At 37.0% G+C, this 27,844-nt stretch overlaps 1 protein-coding gene across 2 annotated transcripts in view; it reads left to right on the top strand.

The window, feature by feature from the left end:
• Positions 1–25,435, top strand: part of LOC102181811 (multidrug resistance-associated protein 1) — a 100,159-nt gene extending 74,724 nt beyond the window's left edge. Inside the window, exons 19-28 of one of the 2 annotated variants that reach the window (XM_018053229.1) lie at positions 4,950–5,104; positions 6,450–6,605; positions 9,920–10,119; positions 11,399–11,525; positions 14,915–15,016; positions 17,474–17,617; positions 19,941–20,099; positions 21,595–21,761; positions 22,804–22,998; positions 25,391–25,435. In XM_018053229.1, the coding sequence (XP_017908718.1) occupies positions 4,950–5,104; positions 6,450–6,605; positions 9,920–10,119; positions 11,399–11,525; positions 14,915–15,016; positions 17,474–17,617; positions 19,941–20,099; positions 21,595–21,761; positions 22,804–22,998; positions 25,391–25,400 (1,415 nt within the window). In that variant the 3' untranslated portion in view covers positions 25,401–25,435. Of the gene's footprint in view, positions 1–4,949; positions 5,105–6,449; positions 6,606–9,919; positions 10,120–11,398; positions 11,526–14,914; positions 15,017–17,473; positions 17,618–19,940; positions 20,100–21,594; positions 21,762–22,803; positions 22,999–23,337; positions 24,416–25,390 lie in introns of those variants that run through there. The other variant, XM_018053178.1, reaches the window with a different exon arrangement.

Here is a 27,844-nt window from a genome sequence, read left to right as displayed (position 1 = left end):
AAAGAGGATAACGTGAAGGAGAGTGATAAAGTTAAATAACAAATCAGCTACATGGAAGTCTTGCTATCTAAGGATATACATAAGGGAAGACAGAAAGAATACATACTTTTGGTAACAGAAAATGAGGTTAACATTTAAAAGTATGTGATTCAAGGCCTTGCTTTGTTTTCTCCTCTCCCATCGTATTTTTTATTATGTCACCATCAGTTCAGTTCAGTTGTTCAGTCGTGTCCAACTCTTTGTGACCCGATGAATCGCAGCACGCCAGGCCTCCCTGTCCATCACCAACTCCCGGAGTTCACTCAGGCTCACGTCCATCGAGTCAGTGATGCCATCCAGCCATGTCATCCTCTGTTGTCCCCTTCTCCTCCTGCCCCCAATCCCTCCCAGCATCAGTCTTTTCCAATGAGTCAGCTCTTCGCATGAGGTGGCCAAAGTACTGGAGTTTCAGCTTTAACGTAAGTCCATCTCCCTTAGGATGGACTGGTTGGACTGCCTTAGTACTACCTATAAGTATCTCCATCGGAAAGTAAACAAATATTTTGAGGCAAATTTATGCTTGTTTTGTTACACTCATTGGGAAAAGAGTTGTTATGTTAATAACTAAAATGAGATTCAGGGACTTAGAATGTGCTTGGTTCTAAACCAGTGAGTCAAGTTTATTGGCTCGTGGTTTGCAAGTCAATGAGGTGAAGGTAGATTTAAAGATCTATCAATAGAATGCTGAGCAGCAAAAAAAAATATCCCATATACATCTCTATACCTATGTCTATCATCATATATAGGAGAGTTAAACTCTTATCAACCTAGTGAACTCATGTTGCAGTTTTTTTTTTTTTAGAGTTTCTTTTATTTTATTTATTTATTTATTTTTATTTTTAAATTTTTAAAATATATATATTTTTTAATTTTATTTTTACTTTATTTTACTTTACAATACTGTATTGGTTTTGAGATGATACGGGGTGGGAGGTGGGAGGGGGATTCAGGATTGGAAGCTCATATACACCCATGGCGGATTCATGTTGCAATTTTAAGGGAGATTCAGTACCCTTTGGAGAATGTTTTAAGTGACCAAATACCGTTATTTTCCTATACTAGGCAAGGTGTGCAAGTTTAGTATTCAAAATTTTACTCGTTTACTTTAACTAACTGTTCAGGAGGTATAAAAAGTATTTTGTAATGAAAGTAACAGATTATATACAATTTAATCAAAAAGATTTTTTTCACAACTGGATTTTTATTTTTTACCTTTAAAAATTTAAAGTTTTGACTTATTATGTTATAAATTTTAAATATATTTCATAAGAAATGAAACTCTATATAATTTCTGATTTTATTAGTGATCCACAGCTGCATCCTCTGGAACCTGATCCAATCAAAAGCAGGCTGTATTCACTGATATCATAAAAGCTTACATAAATTTTTGAGCTTTAAAACATAAATAGCACTTTCACATGTTAATACCAGAGGCCTGCTATGAATAATATAGAAGGCTAACATTCAAACAAAACTAGAGTACTGAAGCAGAAAATACCGCATCTATATTTTATAACAATAGTAACGATCTTACCTTATCTTCTGAAAAAGAAATAGCCCTAAACATTTTATTTCTGGTTCTCAGCTATGTGCTGCCTCTCTGGAACACTCTGGACATCCGTAATCTGTGTTTTATGCCCCCCTGTTAGGAACTTCCTTTTCCCACCCAATGTATAAAATATAAACACCTTATTTTCAACGTGTAGTGTTTAAGGAGTACACTGCTACTCCCTGTTTGAGATGAATGAGTGGGTCGTTTACTTTACTTACCTCACAAAATTCCACTGAAATGACAGTGAACAAATCCAAAAGTAAGGGGTTCACAGTGATGAATTTCTACATAAGCGATTATACTGATAATCAAGGGTAGAAGAACCTGTAACCAGGAACAAATACTAGATGAAGCTGTAAAAGCAAAGTGGTTCAGGCCATCCACTGGAGAAAGACAAGTACAGGGAAATAATCATAGAAGACAAGCATAGAAATAATCCAAGTGGTTCACTAGAGCTTTGTTCTGGCCTGTCAGCCTCTCCTACAAGCTCAGCCCCACCCCCAGCACTATCTATGTATTATTATATACCAACTGGCACAGCAGTAGTACAATGAAAACTAGGAGCTGATGCTTAAAAAGAAAATGAAGGTTACTTGTGTGTGTGGCATATGTTAAGGATGGCCTCCTTATGTGGCTTTTGAAGAAGTTCCAGCCTGCATGTCTGCTGCTGCTGCTGCTGCTGCTAAGTTGCTTCAGTCGTGTCCGACTCTGTGCGACCCCATAGACGGCAGCCCACCAGGCTCCCCGTCCCTGGGATTCTCCAGGCAGGAACACTGGAGTGGGTTGCCATTTCCTTCTCCAATGCATGAAAGTGAAAAGTGAAAGTGAAGTCGCTTAGTCATGCCCAACTCTTACTGACCCCATGGACTGCAGCCCACCAGGCTCCTCTGTCCATGGGATTTTCCAGGCAAGAGTACTGGAGTGGGTTGCCACTGCCTTCTCCAAGCTTGCATGTCTAAATCACCATATAAGACTTGCAGTGTCACACCCGCTTATGTGGAACTTCCATTCAGAGGAGAGAAATGTTGGGGGAAATTAATGTATACACTGGCAGAAGAAAGGCATGCCAAGTACCTCTTGATTAACCATATCTTTATCTCGCATGTTTAAACTGGTCATGATGGATGGCTATGCATTTTAATCCAGTGGACAGTATAAATAAGAGCCAACAAATAGAACAGTGGAACCAGGAAGTAAAATGCTCATACTTGGTATATAAGAGAAGCTTAAAATATCTAATTAGTATCTTTAGATATTCAAATGGCAGAAGCAAAGCAAGTGCAGAATATGCTGAAATAAGGTCAATCTAAGAGCAAGAAAGTTCTTAAAAAATTTAAAGAATTTAAAGAGATTGTACAAGTGTGACAAGATAAATTGGAGGAGATAGTCCCAGATGTACAACATCAGAAACAGATGGCAAGTGATTAATAAGGAAAAATTAAAGTAACAATCCAGGATGTTCAACATCCCTATAGTAAGACTTTCGGTAAATGCAGATAGAAATTATCAAATATATTAATATTTAACAACATTTTCTGTAATTGAAGAAAATTGAAGCCTGTCCCCACAAATGTTCCAGTTTAGAGCAGAAATACAGGGGATTCCAAGATAGTAGTTTGTGTTGCAAGAGGAGGGGGCAAAAGAGGATAAAAGAAATAATAGAATATCTCATGAGTTCTAATATATTCAAAAGAATTTTGCTGACTATTGAATTGTTTGGGAATAGATGAGTTCTTGTTGCCTAGAAAAATAGTGGTACAAGCATTGTAAATGTAGTGAACTTCATGAATACCATGTTTAGTAGTAATGTAAACACTAAATATTTGAGGGGGAAAAGGCCAACAACCTATTTTTAGAAGGGCTAGAAGAAAGTATGGGGGATTGAGGTAGGAAAATAATAAGAAATGGTTAAGAGTAAGAAATTATTAAACAGTCATATGTGATATTATTTAAAATATAACATTAAAAAAATTAAAAAAAATATAACAATTAGCTAAAATAATTTGAAATGGTCAGGGTCAACTATTTTTGTTTTGCTTTGTTTTACACATTATACCTACAAGAATCATGTTGCCAACACAGTTTTATTAGCAATTTTATATAGTAGAGATCAACAAAGTAATTGTGTATCCCAGAAGACTCAAAAGCAAATGTCTCAGATAACGTGAAAGTTTATTGATGCCTCAAACGGAGAAGTCCAGGCTCAAGTCTTAAAACTCACTTGATCCAGGGGGCTCAAACTAAGTATCCACTACTCTTTATTTATCAGTTCTACTCATTTTCCTCATTGGCTTAATCCTTAAGCTTCACATGGTGATGGAAATGTTATATTTCAAAGAATTTCCCTCCATAGAAACCCAGGAAATTACTCTCCTTGAAACAACCGAGTTATATATCCATCTTTGAATCTATCATTATAACCAAACATCTCTTCTTCCAACCTTACAGGTTCCCCAAGTTGGCGATTCTTTTCCTTTCATTTCTTCTTGCACACCTGGATAGCTCTTTTCTGAGCTTGCCTCTTTCTTGTTATATTCAGTATTTTGTCAAACACAGCTTGCAATTGTCAATAGATGCTGTTAACTGTTTTTTTAACCTCTTCCACTAAAGTTACATGTTGATTATATTTTCTGACTTTTTAGTTCATCAAGAACAACCCTTCCACCAACCACATCTCCGTAGCTTGACAGGCCAAAAAAGTTTATTCCTCACTCACACCACTTGTGCATTGTTGGTTGGGAGGGGGATTTTTCTGATTCTAGAGCCCAAGTTGAAAAACCAACCCAACTTTTTTTTTTTTTTTTTTTTTTTCTTTTAAACTTTGGCAGGCACCGTGCAAAGGGAATGGGAGCTTTAGCAGATCCGGCACCAACAATTAAATGCTCCAATCTGGAAGTGTCATGTGTTGTTTTTCCCTCAACATATTGTTCAGAACTATTTCTTTGTTCTCTCCAATCACAAAGGGGTCAAAAAGTACAATTCTACCATGGACCTAGAAATTAGGAGAACTGAAACTGTTTGCCTAGTAGCACCAGTGACTACCGTTGTTCCTCAGGACATTATAAAGTTAATAGGTTGCTAACATTCTATCCACCTGGTTGATCTCTTATCTTCAGAGCATTTCCTTAGAAGCTATGCTCAAAAGTAAGAGAGCCCAGCTCTGATACCCCATCAGAGCATCTGTATTTATTTTCAGTGTGCCATGTATGTTTATACTTAGTTTGGTCCAGAGTTACACGTTCTAAAGTTGGATACTTGAGTTTTCCACTAAAAATAAATTCTATTATGTGCAATTTCTTGAGTGTTAAAATGTGAAGTTTAGGCTGTTAACATGTCCCTGATAGCAGTTTGTGTTTAGGTCTCTTTGTGTGCTCTGGAGCTTACGTAGTCACCAGGGGATCCTTGGCTGCCTCTCGAGTTCTGCACGCTCAGCTTTTGGACAATGTGCTGCACCTCCCTCTCCAGTTTTTTGAAACCAATCCCATTGGCCAGGTCATCAATAGGTTCACCAAGGTAAGGAAACCCTATCTTATTAGATAGCATACGTAAATAAATGATGATTTATAATCTCATTTGTGAAAAGTCTCATTCTCAAAAGATGAGATTATGTTCAGTGTAGATTTCATTGTTTCATTTCTAATTCTTGGGACATTCATAATTGATGTATAACAGAGTCGCATCTAATACACACAATTAAAACTCTTAAAAAATTGTTGAAAGAATCCAAGAAGTGCATGTGCCCTGGTGTCTATAGCTCCAATTCTTACACACATATAGTTTGAGAATCAGTGGTTCAGACAGAGAAGGGGAAGAATATGTAAGTCTATATTGAGATATCTGGATTTTAAGCATTGTACCTTTTAAAAAAATATCTTTCTTTCTTTATGTGGCTGCATTGGGTCTAAGTTGCATTGTGTAAGATTTTTCATTGCAGCCCACAGACTCTCTAGTTGTGGCGAGTGGGCTCCCTAGTTACAGCACACAGGCTTATTTGCTCCACGGCACGTGGGATCTTAGTTCCCTGACCAGGGATTGAACCCACATCCCCTGCATTGCAAAATGAATTCTTAAGCACTGGACCACCAGGAAAGTCCCTAAACATGCTTAGAGACTTAAAATAAAAAACGTTTTAAAAAACCTTTTTAAAAAACTGTCAACTCACTAGTAATGAATGAGGAATGGCTGGAGGTTCCCAGAATGTCTCTGCTTACCCATTGTGTTTACAGCTAAGTACTTTTAATTGTATTGCCCAGTAAAATATTATGCAAACCACATCGGTAATTTAAAATTTTCTAGTAGCCACAATAGGAAATTAAAAAGAAACAGTTGTAACTATTATTTCTAATAATATATCTTAATGTGTAGAGTATCTGACAGAATATCTGAATATCTGAAACATAAAGTGTAATAAGTGTAAAAATATTGATTGCATACCTTGATTTTTTATTCTTACCAAATCTTTAGAATCTGATTTGTGTTGTAGACTTAGGTTATATCTCAATTTGCACTAGCCGCATTCCAAGTTCTCAATAGCCATATATTTGCTAGTGGCTCCTGTATTAGACTGTGCATAGCCATAACCTTAAAATATGGCAGCCATATAAATCAAGTGTCATGTAGTTGTGACTGGGAAATGCAGATTGCTTGATCATAGACATCTTGGGACTGTAAAACCCTTTTAATTGTTATAACTGAAAAATATGTAGGGGTGAGTTGAGGAAGGCAAAAATCATTTAAGATTCAGATTGTCACTCTGGGTAAATGTTTTTATTTTTACACTGAATGATATATGTCTTCCTCCCCTCATTTTAAACCATGAAGAGTTAAAAATAAAGTGATCTCATGTCAAATTTTTCAGGACATGTTTATAATTGATATGCGTTTCCATTACTACCTACGGACCTGGGTGAATTGTACACTGGATGTTATTGGAACAGTTTTGGTCATTGTGGGAGCTTTACCACTCTTCATTCTGGGGGTTATTCCCTTAGTTTTCCTCTATTTCACTATACAGGTAAGTTCATGAATTTTTATGTTTTAATAACTTCCAAGTTCACAGTCAAATACTAGTTGGGCTTCCCTAATGGCTCAGATGGTTAGGAGTCTGAGGAAGAAGGGAAAGGAAGAGGATGGTAGGAAGTCTTGGACTGCAGAACAGTTTCATTAGAGGTTTGGTTGAATGAATGGAAAGTCCACAACCAATACTGCCCATTGATACTCCCATGTGACCTCTGAATGAGTCTGTTTTAAAACCCCTTCCCTGCTGAGTCATTTCCTGGGAGCCACTTGAGGGAAAAATGGCCTCCATTCTAAAATAGGCGTGGATTTGGAAAGACAGCAGCCACTCTGTCAGGCAGCGATGTGCCCTGCAACAAGAGAACTGAGTTGTGCATTTTGATGGCCAGTACAAAAACTAGGTGTTATTTACATTTTAGCAGAAAGTCAGTTTGCCTGAAGATTCAAGAGAGAAACAAATATTCCCTTTTGCCCTGTTACCCTGCTATCAAGAAACTATTGCTAGAACTATTAAACAGATCTCTCATGATAGGTGTACAACTTTGTATTCTAATTAAAATGTAGTCAGCCAATTTGAATTTCAAGATAATGTCACTGGGAGGCTATAGTGTAAAAACGAAATTTAACACTTGTTTAAATTAAATTTAATAGTGTTTTGAGGCTCTTTATATGAAAGGATGCCATTCTTGTACTTTAATGTTTTCTCAAAATCTAAATTTTAAAATTCTTATTGGAGTTCAATTTGTCCAAACCAAGCTGTTAATCATTTGCTCATTTCTACATGTCTACTATCATTATTGTTCCTATTTCTTATGGTGCCCCTCTTCTCTCTGCCGCCTGAATCTTACTCACCCTTTTTGCATAGGTTATATTCTACTTTCTGTGTGAAGCATTCTCTACCAAAACAGTGCAAAGATATGACTTATGAAGGTATTATGGATTTATTATACTATATTATTACAGAATATTATTGTATTATGCTATATTATTTTGTGGGTTGTTTTGTTGTTGTTTTATTTTTTAGTGGGCCTAAAATTGTCTGCTCAATAAGATTGTAAGTTCTCTGGGGCAGACACTATGTCTTATAGTTTAAAAATAACCAAAAAAATTGATGAATGACGTTGAGAATCAATTGTATCTGCTTAAAAAACCAAAAACAACAAAGCGTATCACAAGTGAAAATTTTGTGCTTGGTGCACTCTAATAGGGTGACTAGGAATGGAAAAGAGTCTAGAAACCATGTTTTGTGAAGGGGAACTTAATAGGTTGAGCCCAGAAGGTAGAGTCAGAAGCCTCAAATTCTAGTCGCTTTCTTGACTCCTGTGCTTGGTACATCACTTCCCTTTCCAACCTACATTTCTTTCACCTGTAAGATAAGAAGTTTGCTTTAGATTGGTGCTACTCAAAGTGTGGTCCCTGGACCCATGGATCTATCTATTGAATCAGAATCTCCAATTGTACCTCTTCTTTTAAAAATATCATATTTTGCAAGCAAATATGTATACTTTTTATTTATCATACCCTAATAGAGCTGGGGTGGAGGGATGAAAAGTCTCTCAGGTTGGGGCCCAGAAATCTGTGTTTTTATAATCCTTTGGTAATTTTTGCTGAAATATGAGAAGCATTGATCTATGAGAAGGACTAATTTAGATCAAGGGGCTTCCCTTGTAGCTCAGTTGGTCAAGAATCTGCCTGCAGTGCAGGAGACCCGGGTTTGATCCCTGGGTTGGGAAGATCCCCTGGAGAAGGAAATGGCAACCCACTCCAGTATCCTTGCCTGGAAAATCTCATGGACAGAGGGGCCTAGAGGGCTGCAGTCCATGGGGTCGCAAAGAGTCAGGCACGACTGAGCTACTAACACAACAATCTAGATCAAAGGTTCTTAAGCTGAGAGCTCTCTATAATTTTATGGAGAGACTCCAGGGCTTCAACAATTCATTGAACTGTTATGAAACTCTTGTTGGGACAATCTCTTAAGTCCCCTGGCGGGCTCAGAATGCCATCATCCTTTGTATTCTCCAGAGCGCTTAGCATAGAGCAGAGCTTGTAAACGCCAAGATGATAGACCACATGTGGCTTCAGATGTGTTTTCACTTAGCTAGCTCAATGTTTCTTACTAAAATGAAGACATTTTTAAAATCAGGAATTTTACATAAAAGATTTTCCTGAAAAAAAAAATTGCAAGATGTGGCAACTCTTTATTTTCACTTCCAGTTTATAGCAACTATTTGGGGCTGATGAATGATGATGGTCCAATTAACTTAGGCTTACTCCTTCTAGCTCTCCACAGTCCACTCATCTCAACTATCCAGAGGGGAAGCACCAATTATAAGTGTGGCCATATAGAAATTTTTTAGTGGAAAAATTTTCCATAATTATAGTTAGGTATAGGTGGCTCAGATGGTAAAGAATTTGCCTACAATGCAAGAGACCTGGGTTTGATCCCTGGGTCAGGAAGATCTCCTAGAGGAGGAAATGGCAACCTTCCCCAGTGTTGTTGCCTGGAAAACTCCATGGACAGAGGAGCCTGGTGGGCTACAGTCCATGGGATTACAAAGAGCTGGACATGACTGAATGACTGAACACATTCACTATCACTAAAATTATTATTGCTTGTGCACTCGGTAGGCTTCCTTCATTTAATGGGTTAACCACCTGGCCACAATTTCAACTATTTAACATAGAGCTTTCTCCACAGTAAGTGCTCAATAATGGTTGTTTGAGAGCATTACCAAGGTGAAATTTTGCCCAATTATGTTCGAGTTGTGCTATCCAGAATTTGGGCTTTTTACTGTTACTATACAGGTTCACTTTCACTGTTACAAAGGTACATTCCTTTCCTGGGGCTCCTATAACAAACTTGGTCGCTTAAAACAACAGAAATTTTATTCTTTCACAGTTCTAGAGGCCACAAGTCCAATAATCCAGGAGTAGGCCTCTGTTGCATGCTTCTGTCCTAGCTTCTGGTGACTGTCAGTGACCCCTGGCATTTTCCTTGGCTCTCAGGTACATCACTCCAATCTTGTCCTCCATGGGTTTCTCCCTATGTCTGTGTCTTCTCCTTTTCTATTTTTTATAACACTCAGACTGGATTTCAGGCCAACCCTAAGGATCTCATCTCAAGATATTAATGACATCTGCTAATATCCTCTTTCCAAATAAGGTCATATTCACAGGCAATGGAGGTTAGAACTTGAATTTAACTTCTGGGGGCTGTTCATTAGCCCACTACACACGTATCTTGGCATTTTCAAACTGCTGAAGAAATTTTGGCTACATCTGCAAGACCACCTCTTTCTGTTTTGCTGTTAGAGATACTACATGGCGAGCTCTCGGCAGATTCGACGACTGGCAGGAGCATCTCGCTCTCCAGTCATTTCCCATTTCTGTGAGACTCTGCTGGGGGTGTCCACTATCAGGGCGTTTGGACATGAACAGCGGTTCATCCAGCAAAACAAAGAGGTGGTGAATGAGAACTTGGTCTGTTTCTACAACAATGTGATTTCAAACAGGTAAGTCATATCCACATACCTAATTCAGGACTAGTCCCTTCTTGGATGTTTTGTTTATTGACATCTAAATAGAGTATTTTTAGTAACATTTCATCAAAAATATTAAAACCTTAAATATTTCTTGTATTTAATACACACTTAAGTTAAAGTATATCTATTTATATCCATATGAAGAGTCCATGCTACTTATGTAAATATAAGTTCCTATATTTTTTGAAAGTTACACAGGATGCTATTAGAATTACTAAAGATATGAGTCTATGTTGTATTTATATATGTGAACATAAATTTTATTTACATACAATAATTTATAATATTTTGAATTTAAAGCTATACGTTTCACCCAGTGTGGGGGAATGTTAAATAGTACTTAGGCACATTTTAACTTTTAGAGATTAATTTTATTGTATAAAATGTGCATGTAATCAGAAAGGTAAGTGATTTTCCAATGAGATTTTAAAATAAATGCATCATTGCAGATGGTGTTCTTTCCTTTTTCTTTTTAATTCTGATTAAGTTTACTCCTTGGAAGGAAAGTTATGACCAACCTGGACAGCATATTAAAAAGTAGAGACATTACTTTGCCAACAGAAGTCCATCTAGTCAAGGCTATGGTTTTTCCAGCGGTCATGTATGGATGTGAGAGTTCGATTGTAAAGAAAGCTGAGCGCAGAAGAATTGATGCTTTTGAACTGTGGTATGGAAAAGACTCTTGAGAGTCCCTTAAACTGCAAGGAGATCCAACCAGTCCATCCTAAGGGAGATCAGTCCTGGGTGTTCATTGGAGGGACTGATGTTGAAGCTGAAAATCCAATACTTTGGCCACCTGATGCAAAGAACTGACTCATTTGGAAAGACCCTGATGCTGGGAAAGATTGAGGGCAGGAGGATAAGGGGACAACAGAGGATGAGATGGCTGGATGGCATCACCGACTCAATGGACATGGGTTTGGGTGGACTCTGGGAGTTGTTGATGGACAGGGAGGCCTGGCATGCTGTGGTTCATGGGGTCGCAAAGAGTCGGACATGATTGAGCGACTGAACTGAACTGAACTGAACTGAAGTTTAAAAGCAAAGTTCTGCAAAAGTAAAGCATATTTTTATGAAGATAAATTCTTTATTGTCATTGCAACCGTCCTATGTTTGATTGAGTTCTAACTAAGTGAGAAAAAAAGAAAGCAGCTATTGATGTTTATGTCTTCATTTCCCAGAGGAGAGTTCATATTGAGTGCACCAAAGCTTTTGCATCTCATTTCAGGAATATTTTCCATTATTTCAGGTGGCTGTCTGTTAGACTTGAATTTCTTGGCAACTTAATGGTGTTCTTCACTGCAGTGCTTACTGTGCTGGCTGGCAATTCTATAGATTCAGCAATAGTTGGTTTGTCTATATCCTATGCCCTAAATGTAAGTAATAATGATTGTGTGGTATATGACATGTTTATAATCCAATTAATTAAGCTTTCTTCTTTTCCTGTCTGAATAAGAGATGGTAGTAACTAAGTAATGCAAGACAAATCTGGATTACCCTGAAGGCGCGTTTCTTTTTCTCTTTTGCTGCTAGCGAAATAGCTGGCTCAGCAGTTCTAAGGTAGTTCACAGAAAGAAAGCTGATCCCCAAGGCTCAGTGCTAGAGGACCAGGATCCTAGTGTTGCATCATTACCGAGACATTTCATTCTCTCCTATCCTTATAGGTTGTAAAGTGTAACAAGGGTAGGGGGCTTCCCAGGTGGTGCTAGTATAAAGATCCCCCCTGCCAATGCAGGGTAGACGTTAGAGATACAGGTTCAATCCATGGGTCAGGAAGATCCCCTGGTGGCATGACAACCCACTCCAGTATTCTTGCCTGGAGAATTTCATGGAGACAGGAGCCTGGAGGGCTACAGTTCATAGGGTCACAAAGAGTCAGACAAGACTGGAGCAACTTAGCACGCATGCCATGCACACGACAAGGGTAGGGCCTTTCTCTACTATATCCTGTCCATCTATTATGTTGGGGCAAAGGTAATTGTGGTCTCAGACCATGAATTTTAAATCTTTGTAACTAGGCTCTAACACATCTTTATTCATCAAAATAGGAACCTTTAAAATCAATGCATTTTTGCCAATGAGAATAAGTTTATTCCTGTTGCATAAAACTCCATGCTTCAGGATTTGATGCACTCTTGGAGTGCATTTGCTGCCTCCTGCTGGTTGTGGAAGCATTTTCCCAGCAAAAAGTTTTGGAGATGCTTGAAGAAGGGGTAGTCGATAGACGAAGGGTCAGGTGAATAAAGTAGATGAGGCAAAACTTCGTAGCCCAATTAGTTCAGCTTTTGAAGCATTGGCTGTGTGACATGTAGTAGGGCATTGTCATGGGGAATCGAGCCTTTTCGGTTGATCAGTCCTGGCTGCAGCATGCAGTTTTTGGTGCAACTCATCAATTTACTGAGCATGTTCTCAGATGTAGTGGTTTTGCCGGGATTCAGAAAGCTGTAGTGAATCAGACTGGCAGCAGACCACCAGATAGTGATCATGACCTTCTTTTGATGCAAGTTTGGCTTTGGGAAGTGCTCTGAAGTTTCTTCTTGGTCCAACCACTGAGCTGGTCGTCACTGATTGTGTATAAAATCCACTTTTTGTCACACATCACAATCTGATGAAGAAATGGTTTGTTGTTGTTGCGTAGAATAAGAGAAGGTGACACTTCCAAATGACAGTTTTTTTGATTTCTCTCAGCTCATGAAAGTGAAAGTCACTCAGTCATGTCCAGCTCTTTGAGACCCCATGGGCTATAGCCTGCCAGGCTCCTCTGTCCATGGGGTTCTCCAGGCAAGAATACTGGAAGTGTTGCCATTCCCTTCTCCAGGGGTTCTTCCCAACCCAGGGATCAAACCCAGGTCTCCTGCATTGCAGATGGATTCTTTACCATCTGAGCCACCAGGGAAGCTCATGAGGCACCCACTTACTGAACATTTTTACCTTTCCAGTTTGCTTCAAACGCCGAATGGCTGTAGAATGGTTGATGTTGAGTTCTTGGGCAACTGTTCATGTAGTTGTAAGAGGATCAGCTTTGATGATCCTCTCAATTGGATCTTGTCAACTTCCCATAGCCAGTCACTATGCCCTCATCTTCAAGGCTCTTGTCTCCTTTGCAAAACTTCTTGAATCACCACTGCAGTGTATGTTTATTAGCAGTTCCTGGGCCGAATGCGTCGATGATGTTTCGAGTTGTATCTGCTGCTTTGCAACCCAATTTGAACTCGAATAATAACATTGCTCAAATTTGCTCTTTTTCTAACATCATTTCCATAGTCTAAAATAAATATAAAATAAGCATCAAATAATGTCATTAGCAAAGACACAAAGCAAGAAATGTGCATTAAAATGATGTATAATGTAACCACATTTAAGAATGAATTCCAATATCAAATGGCTAATTTCAACAGTGCAAAAACTGCAATTACTTTTGCACTAACTTGATAGTTTATCCAACCTAAGCAGAAATAATGCAAGTTCTAGGAAGAATATATGCTCTGCTTCCTCTCTGCTTTTACTTTTTTCCCTAATAAGCTCTGTGTATATTACACTGCAAAGTGCTAGTGGTATGACTGTGTTCAGATCCCCTTTGTAAAATAGAAAATGTCTTATACTGCTTTATGTATATATACACATATTGTTTATAAGGTGAGTTTAGATAATTTGCGTACATGCTCTTAATCGCTTATCTAAAATCTTCAAGGTCAGTTGCATTTCAGAATTAAGAATTTAGGCTTCTAGAAAAGAAATATAATATATATACATATACATATATATATACGTATATATGTATACACACACATATACATATATGCATATATATATATAGCATATATATATATGCTTCCCAGGTGTGGCACTAGTAGTGAAGCGCCTGCTTGCCAATGCAGGAAACATAAGAGACATGGGTTCAATCCATGGATTGGGAAGATCCCCTGCAGGAGGGCATGACAATCCACTCCGGGATTCTTGCCTGGAGAATCTCATGGATAAAGGAACCTGGCGGGCTACATTCCATACAGTTGCAAAGAGTTGGACATGCCTGAAGAAACTTGGCATGCACACATGCATATACAGAGTATATGGAGTGCCTGGGAAGAACTCTGTAGTCAAACTATTTGTTCTGCAGTGAAACATGTGAATGTGTAGCCTGAGTGAATTAAATCAACACCTTAAAGAGGCCCACGTTAGTTCAAGTCAGGTTGGCCATCAAATCTTTTAACAACAAACTCAAGAAAAATTTGAATTGTGAGGGCTTTTTGACTTTCAGAAGTACATTTGAGGTTATAACCTTGGAGAACTTGTATTTTGAGGAAAGGTGAGTATGAAGAACGTAAAATTTGGGGGTGGGGGGTGGGGAAGGAGACAGTTGTAGTCAGAAAATTAGAAGAATCCTTCTAGTGGAATATAGTAAAGTGTGGCAAAAGTAACACTGTGCACAAATTTTTTCCCCTGCTTAGGATGTGCATTTCTTAGGGCCTATCCCATCAGTCTTGGTACTCATCTTTCCTTACACCAAGTATGGGCCCCTTTAATATATAGTAACCAGTCTATCTTCTGCCAAATAACCATTATTTATGGCATTAATGAATTGAACAAACCTAAAACAGCACATATGTGTGTCTGTAGATAAAAATGCTTACTTTGAATTAAGTTGTTAAATAATTCAAAGGGATAAAATATACTAAAACTCTGGGAAAAAAGCTTTGTAAAGTATTATTAACGTTGTGTAAAAGACTGCTACTTATTCATTAAGCTCTCGGTTTTTCACTCCCAGATTACTCAAACCCTGAATTTTTGGGTAAGGAAAGCATGTGAAATTGAAGCCAATGCAGTTTCCATTGAAAGAGTTTGTGAATATGAAGATATGGATAAAGAGGTAAGCACTCATGAATAACCAATAAACAGATACAGAATTTAAGATATTGCAGTGCACCTTGGACATTCTGAAAATCAATTCTGAACAAAATCTGTATTTGTTATAAAAATGAAACATGATCACCTGTTTTTAAGAGGCACAGTGATTTGTCCCCTACCCAATGTAGAGTAAAATATGCAACCTCTGATTACCACTTTGTGAAGATTTTACATTGAGAAGTGTCTTAATATAGTCATCTCTTAATTATTTAGAGTCTGATTGTATAATTTAAAAATTAAGTATGCCTTTATTGTTTACACCTTCTGTTCCATTTACTCATCATTAGCATCTCTGTGGATGGGAAGGAAGAGGAGAATAAATCAGTCTGCTTTTTTCCCTTTAATTAAGTATAATTTGAGGGACAGAAGAATTAGACTATCGACAGAGTATAATGATTGCATTATCTGCATATTTTGTTAATTTCAGTTACTCTGTCTCCCAGTTCCATGAATTAACAGGGCAGATGATAAAGGTTATATGTTGAATTTCTATATCTTCTTCAATCTGACTATAAAGATATCTAAATCTTCATGAAAAATTCCTCCTTTGCTCATAACTCAGGAAGGTGTATTCCTCCTCCAAATAAAAACCTACAGATTTCCAGTTGTATTTTTGGTAGCATCTCTTCATGTCTTTTCTCAGACCTTGTTCCATTAACCATCTTCTCTAAGTCCTAACTTCAGCACCCTAACCCCTTTGCTCCTTTCAGCCTACAAATATGCTAAAATATTTTCTGCATACTCCAACTCCTACCTAAATGTTGATTCTTCCTCCAGATTCTTCCCTGAGTCTTACCTTCATTTTTCACAAAAATTTCTTGAAAGATTAGTCTACCTTCACAATAACAATCATAATTATCAATATTTAGTTTGTTCAGCCTACTGCTATGTAAGGACTATATAAAAATTTTATCATTCTCAGGACTTCCCTAGTAGTCCAGTGGTTAAGATTCCACTTCACTTCCAATTCAGGGAATGCGGTTTTGATCCCTGGTCTGGAAACCAAGATCCCACATGCCACATGGCATGGACAAAAGAAAGGAAAAAAAGTTGTTTTCTGTATTTTCCAAACCTTTTGCTATTAATATATATTTTTTATTTTGCAAAAAAAGACAATAAAATGTGTGTGTGTGCACACACATTTTTAAAAATTACCCTTATATAATTTGATGCCTGGTAAGGTAAGAGATACCATTACAAAAACTCTTGATGTGGAAAAAAGTAAATATGTCCAAATAACCATATTTACTCAATAGCCCCATTTCTCTGCTCCTCTTTACAGCAAAATTCTTGGGAATAGTTCCTGTACTTGCTCTGTCTAACTCCTTTTCTCGTTCTTTGTTGGAACCTCTTCACACAGGCTTTAACTCCCACCTCTTCACTGCGCCTGCCTTGGTCAACGTCACCAGCGGCAGCCTCTCAGTCTTCACTTTACCTAGCCTATCTTTTGTTGCTTGTGATCACTTCCTTTCATGAAAACACTTCCCCTCACTGGCCGGACGCACTCTTCTGTGTATTCTACCTCCTGTTCTTCCTCCAGTGTCTCAGGTCCTCAGATTATATACCCAGCTTCTTTTACCTGGAAAACCCTTCCTCTGATATCCAAATGGCTTGTTTCCCAATCAGGTCCAGTCAAGACTTTCTTAACCACCCTTCTTAAAATTGCACCAACACTGCCTATTTCTTGACCTTCAAAACTTTATGGTCAACTAACATTCTGCATGGGCCTCCCTGGTGGCCAGTGATAAAGAATCCACCTGCCACTGCAGGAAACACGGGTTTGATCCCTGGGTCGGAAAGATCCCCTGAAGGAGGAAACAGCAACCCACTCCAGTATTCTTGCTGGGATAATCCCATGGACAGAGGAGCTTGGTGACCCACAGTCCATGAGGTCACAAAGGAGTTGAATACAACTTAGCAACTGAGCAACAACAGCAAGAGTATTCTGCATAAACTGTAAGATTCTTTCTGTCTCTCATCACCAGCAAGTACTCTCCTGAAGGGAGAGTTTATGTTTATTATTTATTGTGTTTTTCTCACTGCTAAATCTCCAACAACTAAAGCATTGACTGGTGTGGTAAACACTCAGTATAAATGACAAACTGTCCCGTCAGTTAAAATTTTAGGTTACTTTCATATCCTTTATAAAGTTATAGAAGACTTTTCTTGATAACTTAATAGAAGATGGAAGCCATTTTATGTGTGAAAATTGATTTATAAAATCTTCTTATAACTAGATGAGAAGTTTTATGTTGGTATTATTTAAAACTATTTTCAGAAAAATTATAATATTTACAAATGTTGTCTTTCCTCATTTTTGTTTCATCACTTCTGTTTTTATGCCTGAGAACAATTTTTTTTTTGGAGGGAAGGTATTTTTATTGTAATTGCAGTTTAAAAAGTATTTATTTGTTTTAAGGCACCCTGGATAACGTCTAAGAGGCCTCCATCACAATGGCCCAATAAAGGGGTAGTGGAGTTTGTTGATTATCGAGCTCGATACCGAGATGATCTTGGTTTAGCATTACAAGATATCACTTTCCAGACTCATGGAGAAGAGAAGGTACCATAAATATTTCATAAGTTTCACTTTACCTTTTATCTGAATATATTTATTCTCAAGGCCAAAATATACTGTGGTATTGAGTATAAGATGGTCATTTGTTCAAATTTCATTTAAAAATAGTAAAGACGTTGTTGGTATGTAAAGAATAAATTTTTCCTCTACAAATAAAAATATATATTTTAAATTGTTCATAATCTATTCTGAAACATGATTTTACTATGTTTACCTACATTGAGGTATAATTAACAAATGAAAATTGTGTATATTTAGAGAGTACAGTATACATAGGGTATACAGCTTAATATGCATAAATTGTGAAATTATTATCATAATTTTAAGCACTTATGCTCTCTTAGCAAATTTCTGTGTTATTAACTATAGTCACCATACTATTTCTTAGATATCTAGAATTTATGTGTCTTATAACTGAAAGTTTATACCCTTTGACCAATATCTTCCCATTTTCCTACTCAACCCCTGGTAAGCACTATCTACTGTCTGTGAATTTGACATTTTGAGATTCTACATGTAAGTGAGATTATAAAATATTTTCCTCTGTCTGGCTTCTTTTGCTTAGCTTAATGTCCTACAGGTTCACCCATGTTACCACAAATAGCAGGATTTTCTACATTTTTTATGGCAGAATTATATATATATATATATACTTTCTTTATCCATTCATCCATAGCACGTATTTAGGTTGTTTTGATATCTTCTAGGCTACTGTAGTATTGCAATGAACTTGAGAATGCATGTTTCTCTTCATCATACAAATTTCATTTCCTTTGGCTACACATCCAGTATTATTAGTTTATTTTATTTTTACTTCCTCTAGTAAGTGAAGTGCAGCAATAAGACAGTAAGATAATAGTTACTATCCAGTAATACACAGGTGAGAATGTTTGTATAGTCAGTGACATTATGTTTTCCAAGACTATCAGTGAAATAGGGAAATTCTTGAGACGTAATTTAGTTAATAAGAACAATATACAAATCTTTTGACAATGTATCATTTTTGTGTTTTAAAAAAGCAAACAGATAGACATATTACTAATAGCAAAAAGAATGGTTACAAAATATAAACAGTGATTCTCTCCAGGTGTTGGGATTTAGATGATTTTCGCTTCTATATTTTTTCAAAGCGTTTTATGAAAACATATTATTTCCCTGATCAGATTGATATTTTACAAATAAATAAAGGTAAAAAAAATTTTTTTAATGAACAGCAGTATTCCACTTTCCCCTTTCCTAAGACTTGTTTCAGATAAACCCAAATTCTCCTTTCCTAACCCTCTAAACCAGGTCCACTGAGGCAGCCTCAAGGACGAATTAATTTTTGGAAATAATTGTGGAATTTTAATTATTCTATTTCATTCAGTGTATTCCTGGTTTTCAGATGTAGTATGTCAGATTTAAGATCTTTAATTAGGGCAAACCAACCACCAAATGTTCTCTCCATCCACTGTTTCCATTAACACCAAAACACTAACCAACACCCAGAAGAGGTTGCTTTAGATCTCATGGCCAAAGGAACACTGCAGTCACTGGATGCCTATGACAAGCTGATCATCTTTGTCCAAAAGTCCAAAATCCTCAGACATAATCTGTGATCACCCTTGGTAGTTTCGATGCAATAGTTGTTTTGCAGGCACTCCTTTAGATTTTCTAGCCTATCTCAGCACAGGGAGATATCCCATCTCCTTTGCTTGCTTGTTTGTTTTGGAGGAAGAATGGAAGAGAAGCCTCGTTCGGCAAGTCTCATGGAATCAACCCCTTTATCGGTCTCTCCTTAAACCCCACATTTAATGGCTAGTTCAGGGATGGTTCAGGGATGATCTGCTCTGTCTGGGGCCATTCTTGCTGGGTGATAACTAAACTGTTCAGAACCAGAGGAAACACACAAATTAGCCCAAGCCTCTCTAGTGAGTAAAGTGAAAGTGTTAGTTGCTCAGGTGGGTGCGACTCTTGGCAACACAATGGACTGTAGTCCACCAGGCTCCTCTGTCCATGGAATTCTCCAGGCAAGAAAACTGAAAAGAGTTGTCATTTCCTTCTCCAGGGGATCTTCCCTATCCAGAGATCAAACCCAGGTCTTCCTCACTGCAGGCAGATTCTGTAGCTCTGAGCCACCATAGTAAGTGGTACCTAGATAAAGATGGAGCCTTGAAAGTCACGTTAAGTCCTCCATGATAGTCAAGTTTACTCTAGTTGGCAGTTAGATCCCATTTACCAGACACATAATGTATTTTTTGGTCAGTACAAATGTCTCCTTCCCTTACACAAAGTGTGGTGTAAATTGTTTATGATTAATTCATTATAGGTTGGAATTGTAGGACGAACTGGAGCAGGCAAATCAACACTATCAAACTGCCTATTTCGAATTGTAGAAAGATCGGGAGGCAAAATTATAATCGATGGAATTGACATATCTACTATTGGGCTTCATGACCTTCGTGGCAAACTTAATATTATTCCACAGGTAAAGACGGTTTTGCTGCTAGTCTTTCTTAACTCCCTCTGGTAAACTTTTTTGTTGTTGTTTTTTTAAGAATATATTCCTTTCAAGCCTATACATTTGGATTTGAGAGCCAAATTATTTTAAATAAATTGTGAAAAATAACTATGTAATTAAGTCCTATTAAATACTCTACCCTGATGCATTCTTCCTAAGTGCATTTATCTATTTGAAAAACTAGTATGTTGCTTTGCAAGTTTCCTTCATAATAGTAAATACAAATAAAATTAAAATGGAGAAATCATACTGAAACACACTGGTATTTCTTAGAAGAAAAAAAGCAATTAGTAAGGCTTTTGCTTATTAGTTGGTACTTTGTTGAATTTTGACTTTTTTGACTTTTTGACTTGAGGTTTAGAAAAATTTTTTTTTTATAATTAAAGGAACCATAATTCAGTTAGATCTTTGTTTCCAACTCCTTTGATTTTTCCATCTGTGGCATCAAAGGAACTTGATCATTAACAAGTATGCAAATCGGCTCAATAATATGCTTCTACAGTCAAATATGACTCATTCAGTTGTGTTTGAAAGATCTGAGCTGAGAATTTATGAAGTATGTTTATATTTGCTTCTAAAAATGCTATCATCTCTTTGTCATATTGTTTAAACATATACTGGCATTCATGAATTTACTTTGGAACAAATTTAAGTAAAATCTGGAAATTTGGCAGGGAAAAAATTGGTGGAGAAAAGAAACTGTCATTCCTTTCTTATAAATCAAAACAGGTGTAGTAAAATGCAGTTTCACTAGACGTGTAAATGCATTAGAAAAAGCATGGGCTTATTGTCTTCGCATTCTGCTTAAGCACTTACTTTCTGTGTGTCCTTGGACAGGAGCTTTGTGAAACCTCGAGTTCGCTATCTGTCTAACAAGCGTGTTTGCTTCCTTATTTCTGGGTTGGTGGGCTAATTGATAATATTATATACATACTATAGATACATTTATTCTGTTCTTCTCTATATTATATATTATGTTGTTGTTTAGTTGCTAGCTCATGTCTGACTCTTTTGCAACCCCTTGGATTGTAGCCGACAAGGCTCCTCTGTCCATGGGATTCTCCAGGTAAGAATACTGAAGTGGATTGCCATTTCCTTCTCCAGTGGATCTTCCCGACCCAGGGATCAAACCCCCCCGTCTCTTGCATTGGCAGCTGGATTCTTTTACCACTGAGCCACCTGGGAAGCCCATATTATATTATATCCCTGACTAAATGGTGTCTACTATCATCATTATTATTGTGGTTGGAAAGCTGTTGTCAACATTATGAACTAGAGAAAGAAGAAGAATCAGGAAGTTTATAATTTAATCAAACACAGCTTATTCTGACCTTCTGCTTTTGGTTTCAATATAAAATGAATTTGATAACTATTTAGTTTTTCATCATTTTGCTTTTTCCTTATTTAATGTACCCATGCCTCATGTGACAATAAGATTACCAGTGATTATTCTGTTCTCTAGGATCCTGTTTTATTTTCTGGAACCCTTCGAATGAACCTGGATCCCCTAGACAAGTATCCTGATCATGAGCTATGGGAGGTGCTGGAACTATGTCACTTAAAAGAGTTTGTGCAGTCCCTTCCCAAGAAGCTGCTGCATGAGATTTCAGAGGGTGGTGAAAACCTCAGGTAAGCTTAAAAGAACAGAGCTTGCCTGAGTTACTCATTCCAGGCTTTTTAGAAACAAGTTGGCCCCAGAGGGAAGTCACTCCTGAGCCACCATGCATTTTGTTTTTCAAAGCACATCATTCCTTCTAGAAAAGAGAGACAGGAATAAATAAAATGGTAGCCACCAGCTGGAAAACTGCTGGTGAAGGAAAATGGAGGGGAAAGAAAGCAACAATGCAGTGTGGAAAGTCATTAGTTAACTGACTCCTCCTTAGTAAAGACTCCTACCCTAATAGCTTTCTTCCTGAAAAAAATGTTTGGGCAAACTGGGAGATAGGAAGGACAGGGAAGCCTGGCATGTTCCAGTCTGTGGGGTTGCAAAGAGTCAGACATGACTGAAAGACTGAGCAACGACAACAAAATGCTGCTTTTTCTTCATCACTGTCAGAAACCTAAGGAAAATCAATCAGACCCTCTCTGCACCTAAGAGACGCAGCCTGCATGACTCAGCTGCTTCTTTGCTTACTCCCCGCTCTCCCTCTCTCTGTTTCTGCCACCTTGGCCTCGTTGGCTTCTTACAGTTCCTTGAATATGCCAGGCCAGTTCCTGCCTGCCTCAGGAATTTTACATCGGCCAATCACTTTGCCAGGAGCAAGTTCCCGTTGGACATCTGTAGGATTCACTTTCCATTTTCTTCAGGTCTTGAATCTAAAGGCATCATCTCAGTGAGGATTTCTTTGGCATGCTCATCAAAAATCTCCACCTCATGCCCACATTTTACATCCTGCCTTTCTGTATGTTCGAATTCTTCCTATGCCTTTTGCTCATTTATCTTGTTTATTTTTTGTCTCCCCATGAAAACCCACAGACTTTGGTCTGTTTAATTCATTGTTCTGTTTGCAGAACTTGAACCAGAGGCTGGCATAATCACTCAGGGAATACTTCTTAAAGAATGAATGAATGTGGCTTAGGAAGAGAATAACAATGTCATCAGAATTTTAGAATAGGAAGTGTGTGAACATAAAATCCATTGTTGAGACCATTTTACTATTTTTTATAACAGTGTTGGACAACGACAGCTAGTCTGTCTTGCTCGTGCTTTGCTGAGAAAAACAAAAATTCTCATCTTGGATGAGGCAACAGCCTCCATCGATTTTGAGACTGATAACTTGGTGCAGACCACAATCAGGAAGGAGTTTTCTGATTGCACCATCCTGACGATTGCTCACAGACTGCATTCTATCATTGATTCAGACAGGTATGCTTTATTTGTTTTCAGAAGTAAAATAATTTCTATAGAGATAGCTATTGCACATCCGAAACACAGTAATTACTTGCCACTAATAATGGATTTTATCTGTGCTGAGAGATACAAAGTGTCCCTAATAGTATGGAAGATACTTTCCAAAATAATTAGAGGAAAGCGTTAATGCTAAGAGAATATTAGAAAACTTGATATATTTCCTGAGTCAAATTGTACTTTTATTTCGTACTGATAGAACTTACCTAGTAATTAAACTTTACAGTTGCAAGAACAAGATAGGTGAACTGAAATACTGATTATAGGTTACCTGACTGGATTCTTTTCACATTGCAGGGTACTTGTTCTAGACTCTGGAAGAATTATAGAATTTGAAACACCACAGAATTTGATACACAAGAGAGGACTTTTCTTTGACATGCTAACAGAAGCCGGAATAACAGGAGACTCAGGGGCGAAAAATAAACAGTTATTTATGGATTATACCAAATAAAAAAATATTATTTGAAAAAATAAAGACAGGAGAGAAATGCCAAAAAGTAGGCCTAGGTTGGCACAAACAGAGATAAGCACCATAGTTCTAACCATCCTGAACTGTGTCCAACCTTCTTTCTTCCATTCTGCCCTCCTGAATATATGCCTTTTACTGATTTTCCAAAGTGCAAAATGCCACTTATCCTTTAAGTCTCTGACTTTGTTCTGGAGTTATCTTCTGCACAAAGTATCTCTTGGTTTCTTTCCTTGGTCTCCGGTCTTATCTAGATACCCTTTGGTATGCTCTGACTAGCCCTATGTGCATACCTTTATCATGGCAAGGACCAAAATCTGTTTAAATTCTTTTAGTGTGCCTCCCCTTAAAGCTACTTGAAGGCAAGAGCCTAGTTTTATTATCTTTGTATGTTGGGTTGCTAGCATAGTGCTTTCAGATTGTTGATACTCAACAAACATTTGTAGAATAAATCATTAGGCACTTTAGAGTAATACTATATAGACACCTATTTACATATGAACAAAGTTTTGAGTTACTGTACAGTATATAAAATTTTGGAGGAATCAGAAAAACTTTGAGTTATTCAGCTGCTTTTTTGAAAGAGAAAGTATATATTATTTATGGTATGCTTTATTTAAAAATAATATTTTATAATATTTGTACCATTTGAGTAAAAAGCCAGTATTTTCTATGGAATGTCATTTTTTAATTGATTAAGCTCAGTGAGTTATATATCAGATGGTATGCATTCACAAGTAATTGTTAATTTGTGGTACTAATTATATTTTGAATGGCTTTTTCATTTGGTAGCTTTATGTAATAGAAGCAACATTATTTCTCTGAATTGCCCTTCAAATTTGAAGTTTCCAAACTTCAATTATATTTTCCTTTCAAGATTATTTTAATAAAATGTTTTAACCTGTTCAGACCCGTCAGTCATTTCTTCTATCCTCTTTTTCTCCTTAACAACTTTGCATAACCTTGCTTCATCCCCTAAAGGTATTTATGAAATGTTAACTTAAATTGTAAAACCCTATATTATCTAAAATTTCCTTGCTTAAAACATTAGCTACTGAAAGTGTTGTCCTGTCTTTATATTCCTGTAGTACTTACCACTATGTTTTGTGTTCAGTAGGCATTGAATAAATATTTGTTGAAATCTCTTAAGAAAGGAATTGTATATTTCATTAACATCAGTTAAAGTTTATGTCTTAGCTTCTTTACATCTGTAATAAGTCAGTCAGAGACATTGCATAATTTAACAGTCTAATGGTATGTCAACAGTCATGTAGATATATTGTGGTATCTTCATACCATGGAATTCTACACAGCTATAAGAATGAACAACCACTACAGGCAATAACACCAATGAATCTCACATGCATAATATGGAGTGAAAGAAGTAAAGCACAAAGAATACTCTTATATGATCCCATGATTCCATTGATATGAAAGTTTGTTTTTTAAAAAAGTAAAAGACAATTATACTCCTAGAAGTTGGGATACTGGTTACTCTTGGTTGCTGATGTTAAGTCGCTCGGTCGTGTCTGTCTCTTTGTGACCCCATGAACTGCAGCATACCAGGCTTCCCTATCTTTCACTGTCTCCCAGAGTTTGCTCAAATTCATGTCCACTGAGTCAAGGATGCCATCCAACCATCTCATCTTCTGTTGCCCCCTTCTCCTCCAGCCCTCAATCATTCCCAGCATCAGAGTCTTTTCCAACGATGGGTAATGATAGGGTAAACAAGGTGGGCTTCTAGAAAATGGTTATGTACTGTTTCTTGATCTGGGTCTGTGTATTGGTTCAGTTTGTGAAAATCATCAGGCCATATACTTAGGGTTTGTACAAATGTAGATAGATAGATTTATATATTTATCTCATGTATGGGCTTCCCAGGTGGTGCTAGTGGTAAAGAACCTACCTGCCAATCCAGGAGACATCAGAGATGCAGCTTCAATCCCTGTATTGGGAAGAGCCTCTGGAGGGCATGGAAACTCATTCCAGTATTCTTGCCTGGAGAATCTCACGGACAGAAGAAGCTTTTGGGGCTGCAGTCTATAGGATCGCAGAGTCGGAGGTGACTGAAGTGACATTAGTATATATGCATGCATGTATAATATAGTTTATATATTTATATATAGTATAAATATATTTATATAATATTTATATAGTATATATGTCATAAATATTTATATTTATAAAATACGGTTAAAGAATAAAAAAGTAAAATTTTAAATGACTAAGCCATTATTACTCAATATATTGTGTTTTTTAAACAATTAATATTTCATTCTAATTTCTACTATGTCCATCAAGTTTGTTCAATGATTTAAGTGGTCTTTGAAGCAAAATGCGAGAAATTTAAAAGACTGGATTATAGAGAAGCAGTAAATTTAAATTTTTCTCAGTCATGTCTCACTCTATGTGACCCCATGGACTATAGTGCACCAGGTTCTTCTGTCCACAGAATTCTCCAGGCATGAATCCTGGAGTGGGTAGCCACTGCCTATTCTAAGGGATCTTCTTGACCCAGGAATCAAGTCTGGATCTCTTGCATTGATTAAATGATTGATTTATTTCAAATTGTAACTTAAAAAATAGAGTAAGAAAATAATTATTATTTTTGACGTGCAGAAATATTCATCTTTGATAACAGAAGGAAATTCTAAGCAGCATTAAGTTGAATTACTTTAGGACAAGAATATTTATTACTGAAAGCCCACTATATGCCAAGTGATGTACAAAGCACTAGAATAATTTATTACTTTCAATTCTCACTGAAGAACATAAGGAAGGTATTACCTCCCACCCTTTTTTACCAAACATGATAAGATACCAGGAGGATCTTAGACAACAAATTGTAAAATCCAGACCCAGGTGACTATAAAACTGTTGATGCTCATTTCAGTTCTCTAATAATATGTCTCATTTCTGGAAGAGCCACTTAGAGTCTATAATTAAAGAATGGGAGAGGAGAATTTTAAACCAATATCCTTCAAGTAGATAAATGGTATTTGTCTTGGGGTCTGGGTTCTTCTTCAAATATAATATTAGTTAAACCCAAATGAATTAGTTATCATTGTAGGTAAAAAATGGTTGAATAAAGGCAGTTTCACATGCTTCTCAATTTAACTTTGATATCTAAGTTAGTGTTAAGAGGATGTAATGAAGTATTTTAATACACATGAAAATAACATAGTTATAACTGATCTAGAGGGCTTTTATTCTGGGAAAAATAATCAACAAAATTAAAATAAGAAAATTTTATTGTAGTTAAAAGAGTTCAGAATCTAGAGACAGAATATCTATGTTAAATCTCATCTCCACAGCTTTCTAGATGTGCAAACTTGGGCAAATTAACTTATTTCTCTGAACTTATTTGGGTGTAAGAATTTTATCTACCCCTTAAAGTTTCTTTTTTTGGAAATTAAATGAGATGACACAACATTTAGGACAGAGAGAACACTTTCTGGAATATAGAAAATATTTAATAACCACTTAGATATTAACATTCATAGTTTCTTGTAGTTATATATAGTCTCATGTTTACAAACAAGATCACATAGGACACAGTTTTAAGTAAACAAAAAGGGTGAAACAGCCAATATTTATGATAGTCTATTGTATACACAGCAACTTGGGGATAATTGGATATTAAAATAAGATATGGTCCTCAATTGTGTACAATATGATCTTGGTGAGATTAAGCAACACTGAGAAGGCAGTAGCAGGGTGGATCTCTTTCTAGTCCTTTCAGTTAGCCTAGCTCTTGCTTTTCTAGCTGTCATTTTCCGAGTAAGTAGACCATCTGTGGAATATAGAAATCAGGACTTCTGGCAATATTCTGAGCCACATTTCTCTAAATCTTTTTCATGAAAATGAAGACTACCTCAGTAATTTGTATGGCAACTGCTACGCCATTGGGTTAATGGCGCCAAGGTAATGGGTAATAAACCTGGTAAAGGCTGATTGGTTTTGTGACCAAAAGTGGGGTCTGGCTGCAGACCTCTCTAAAAGCCAATGAAGTGTCAAGGTTGAGGTAAAGGAAAGTTTGCTTTATTTTGTATGTGGACAGTTGGGGGCAGGGGGAGGACAGACTCCTGTCCAAAGGCCAGTTCCCTCCAGCTCAAACAATCAGGGAGCAAGAGCTTTTCTAGACAGAGGGGGCTACATACAGAAACAGCATAGTTAGCTCTGACAGTCACCTTGAAATTGGTCAGTGGTCTGACCAGCATCATCTTGATTGTTTTAAGTACAGTTCATCTTCAATTCCAGGGCCACTTTGCTTCCATTTCTTGCGGCCTGTTCTCAGAATTGTCAGCTATGTCATGGCTAAAGCCTGATCATCAT

The sequence above is a fragment of the Capra hircus genome, chromosome 1 (assembly GCF_001704415.2).
Source record: "Capra hircus breed San Clemente chromosome 1, ASM170441v1, whole genome shotgun sequence".
Classification (NCBI taxonomy): domain Eukaryota; kingdom Metazoa; phylum Chordata; class Mammalia; order Artiodactyla; family Bovidae; genus Capra; species Capra hircus.
Note: the sequence above shows the minus strand (reverse complement) of the source record. Positions and strands in the feature narration are given on the sequence as shown.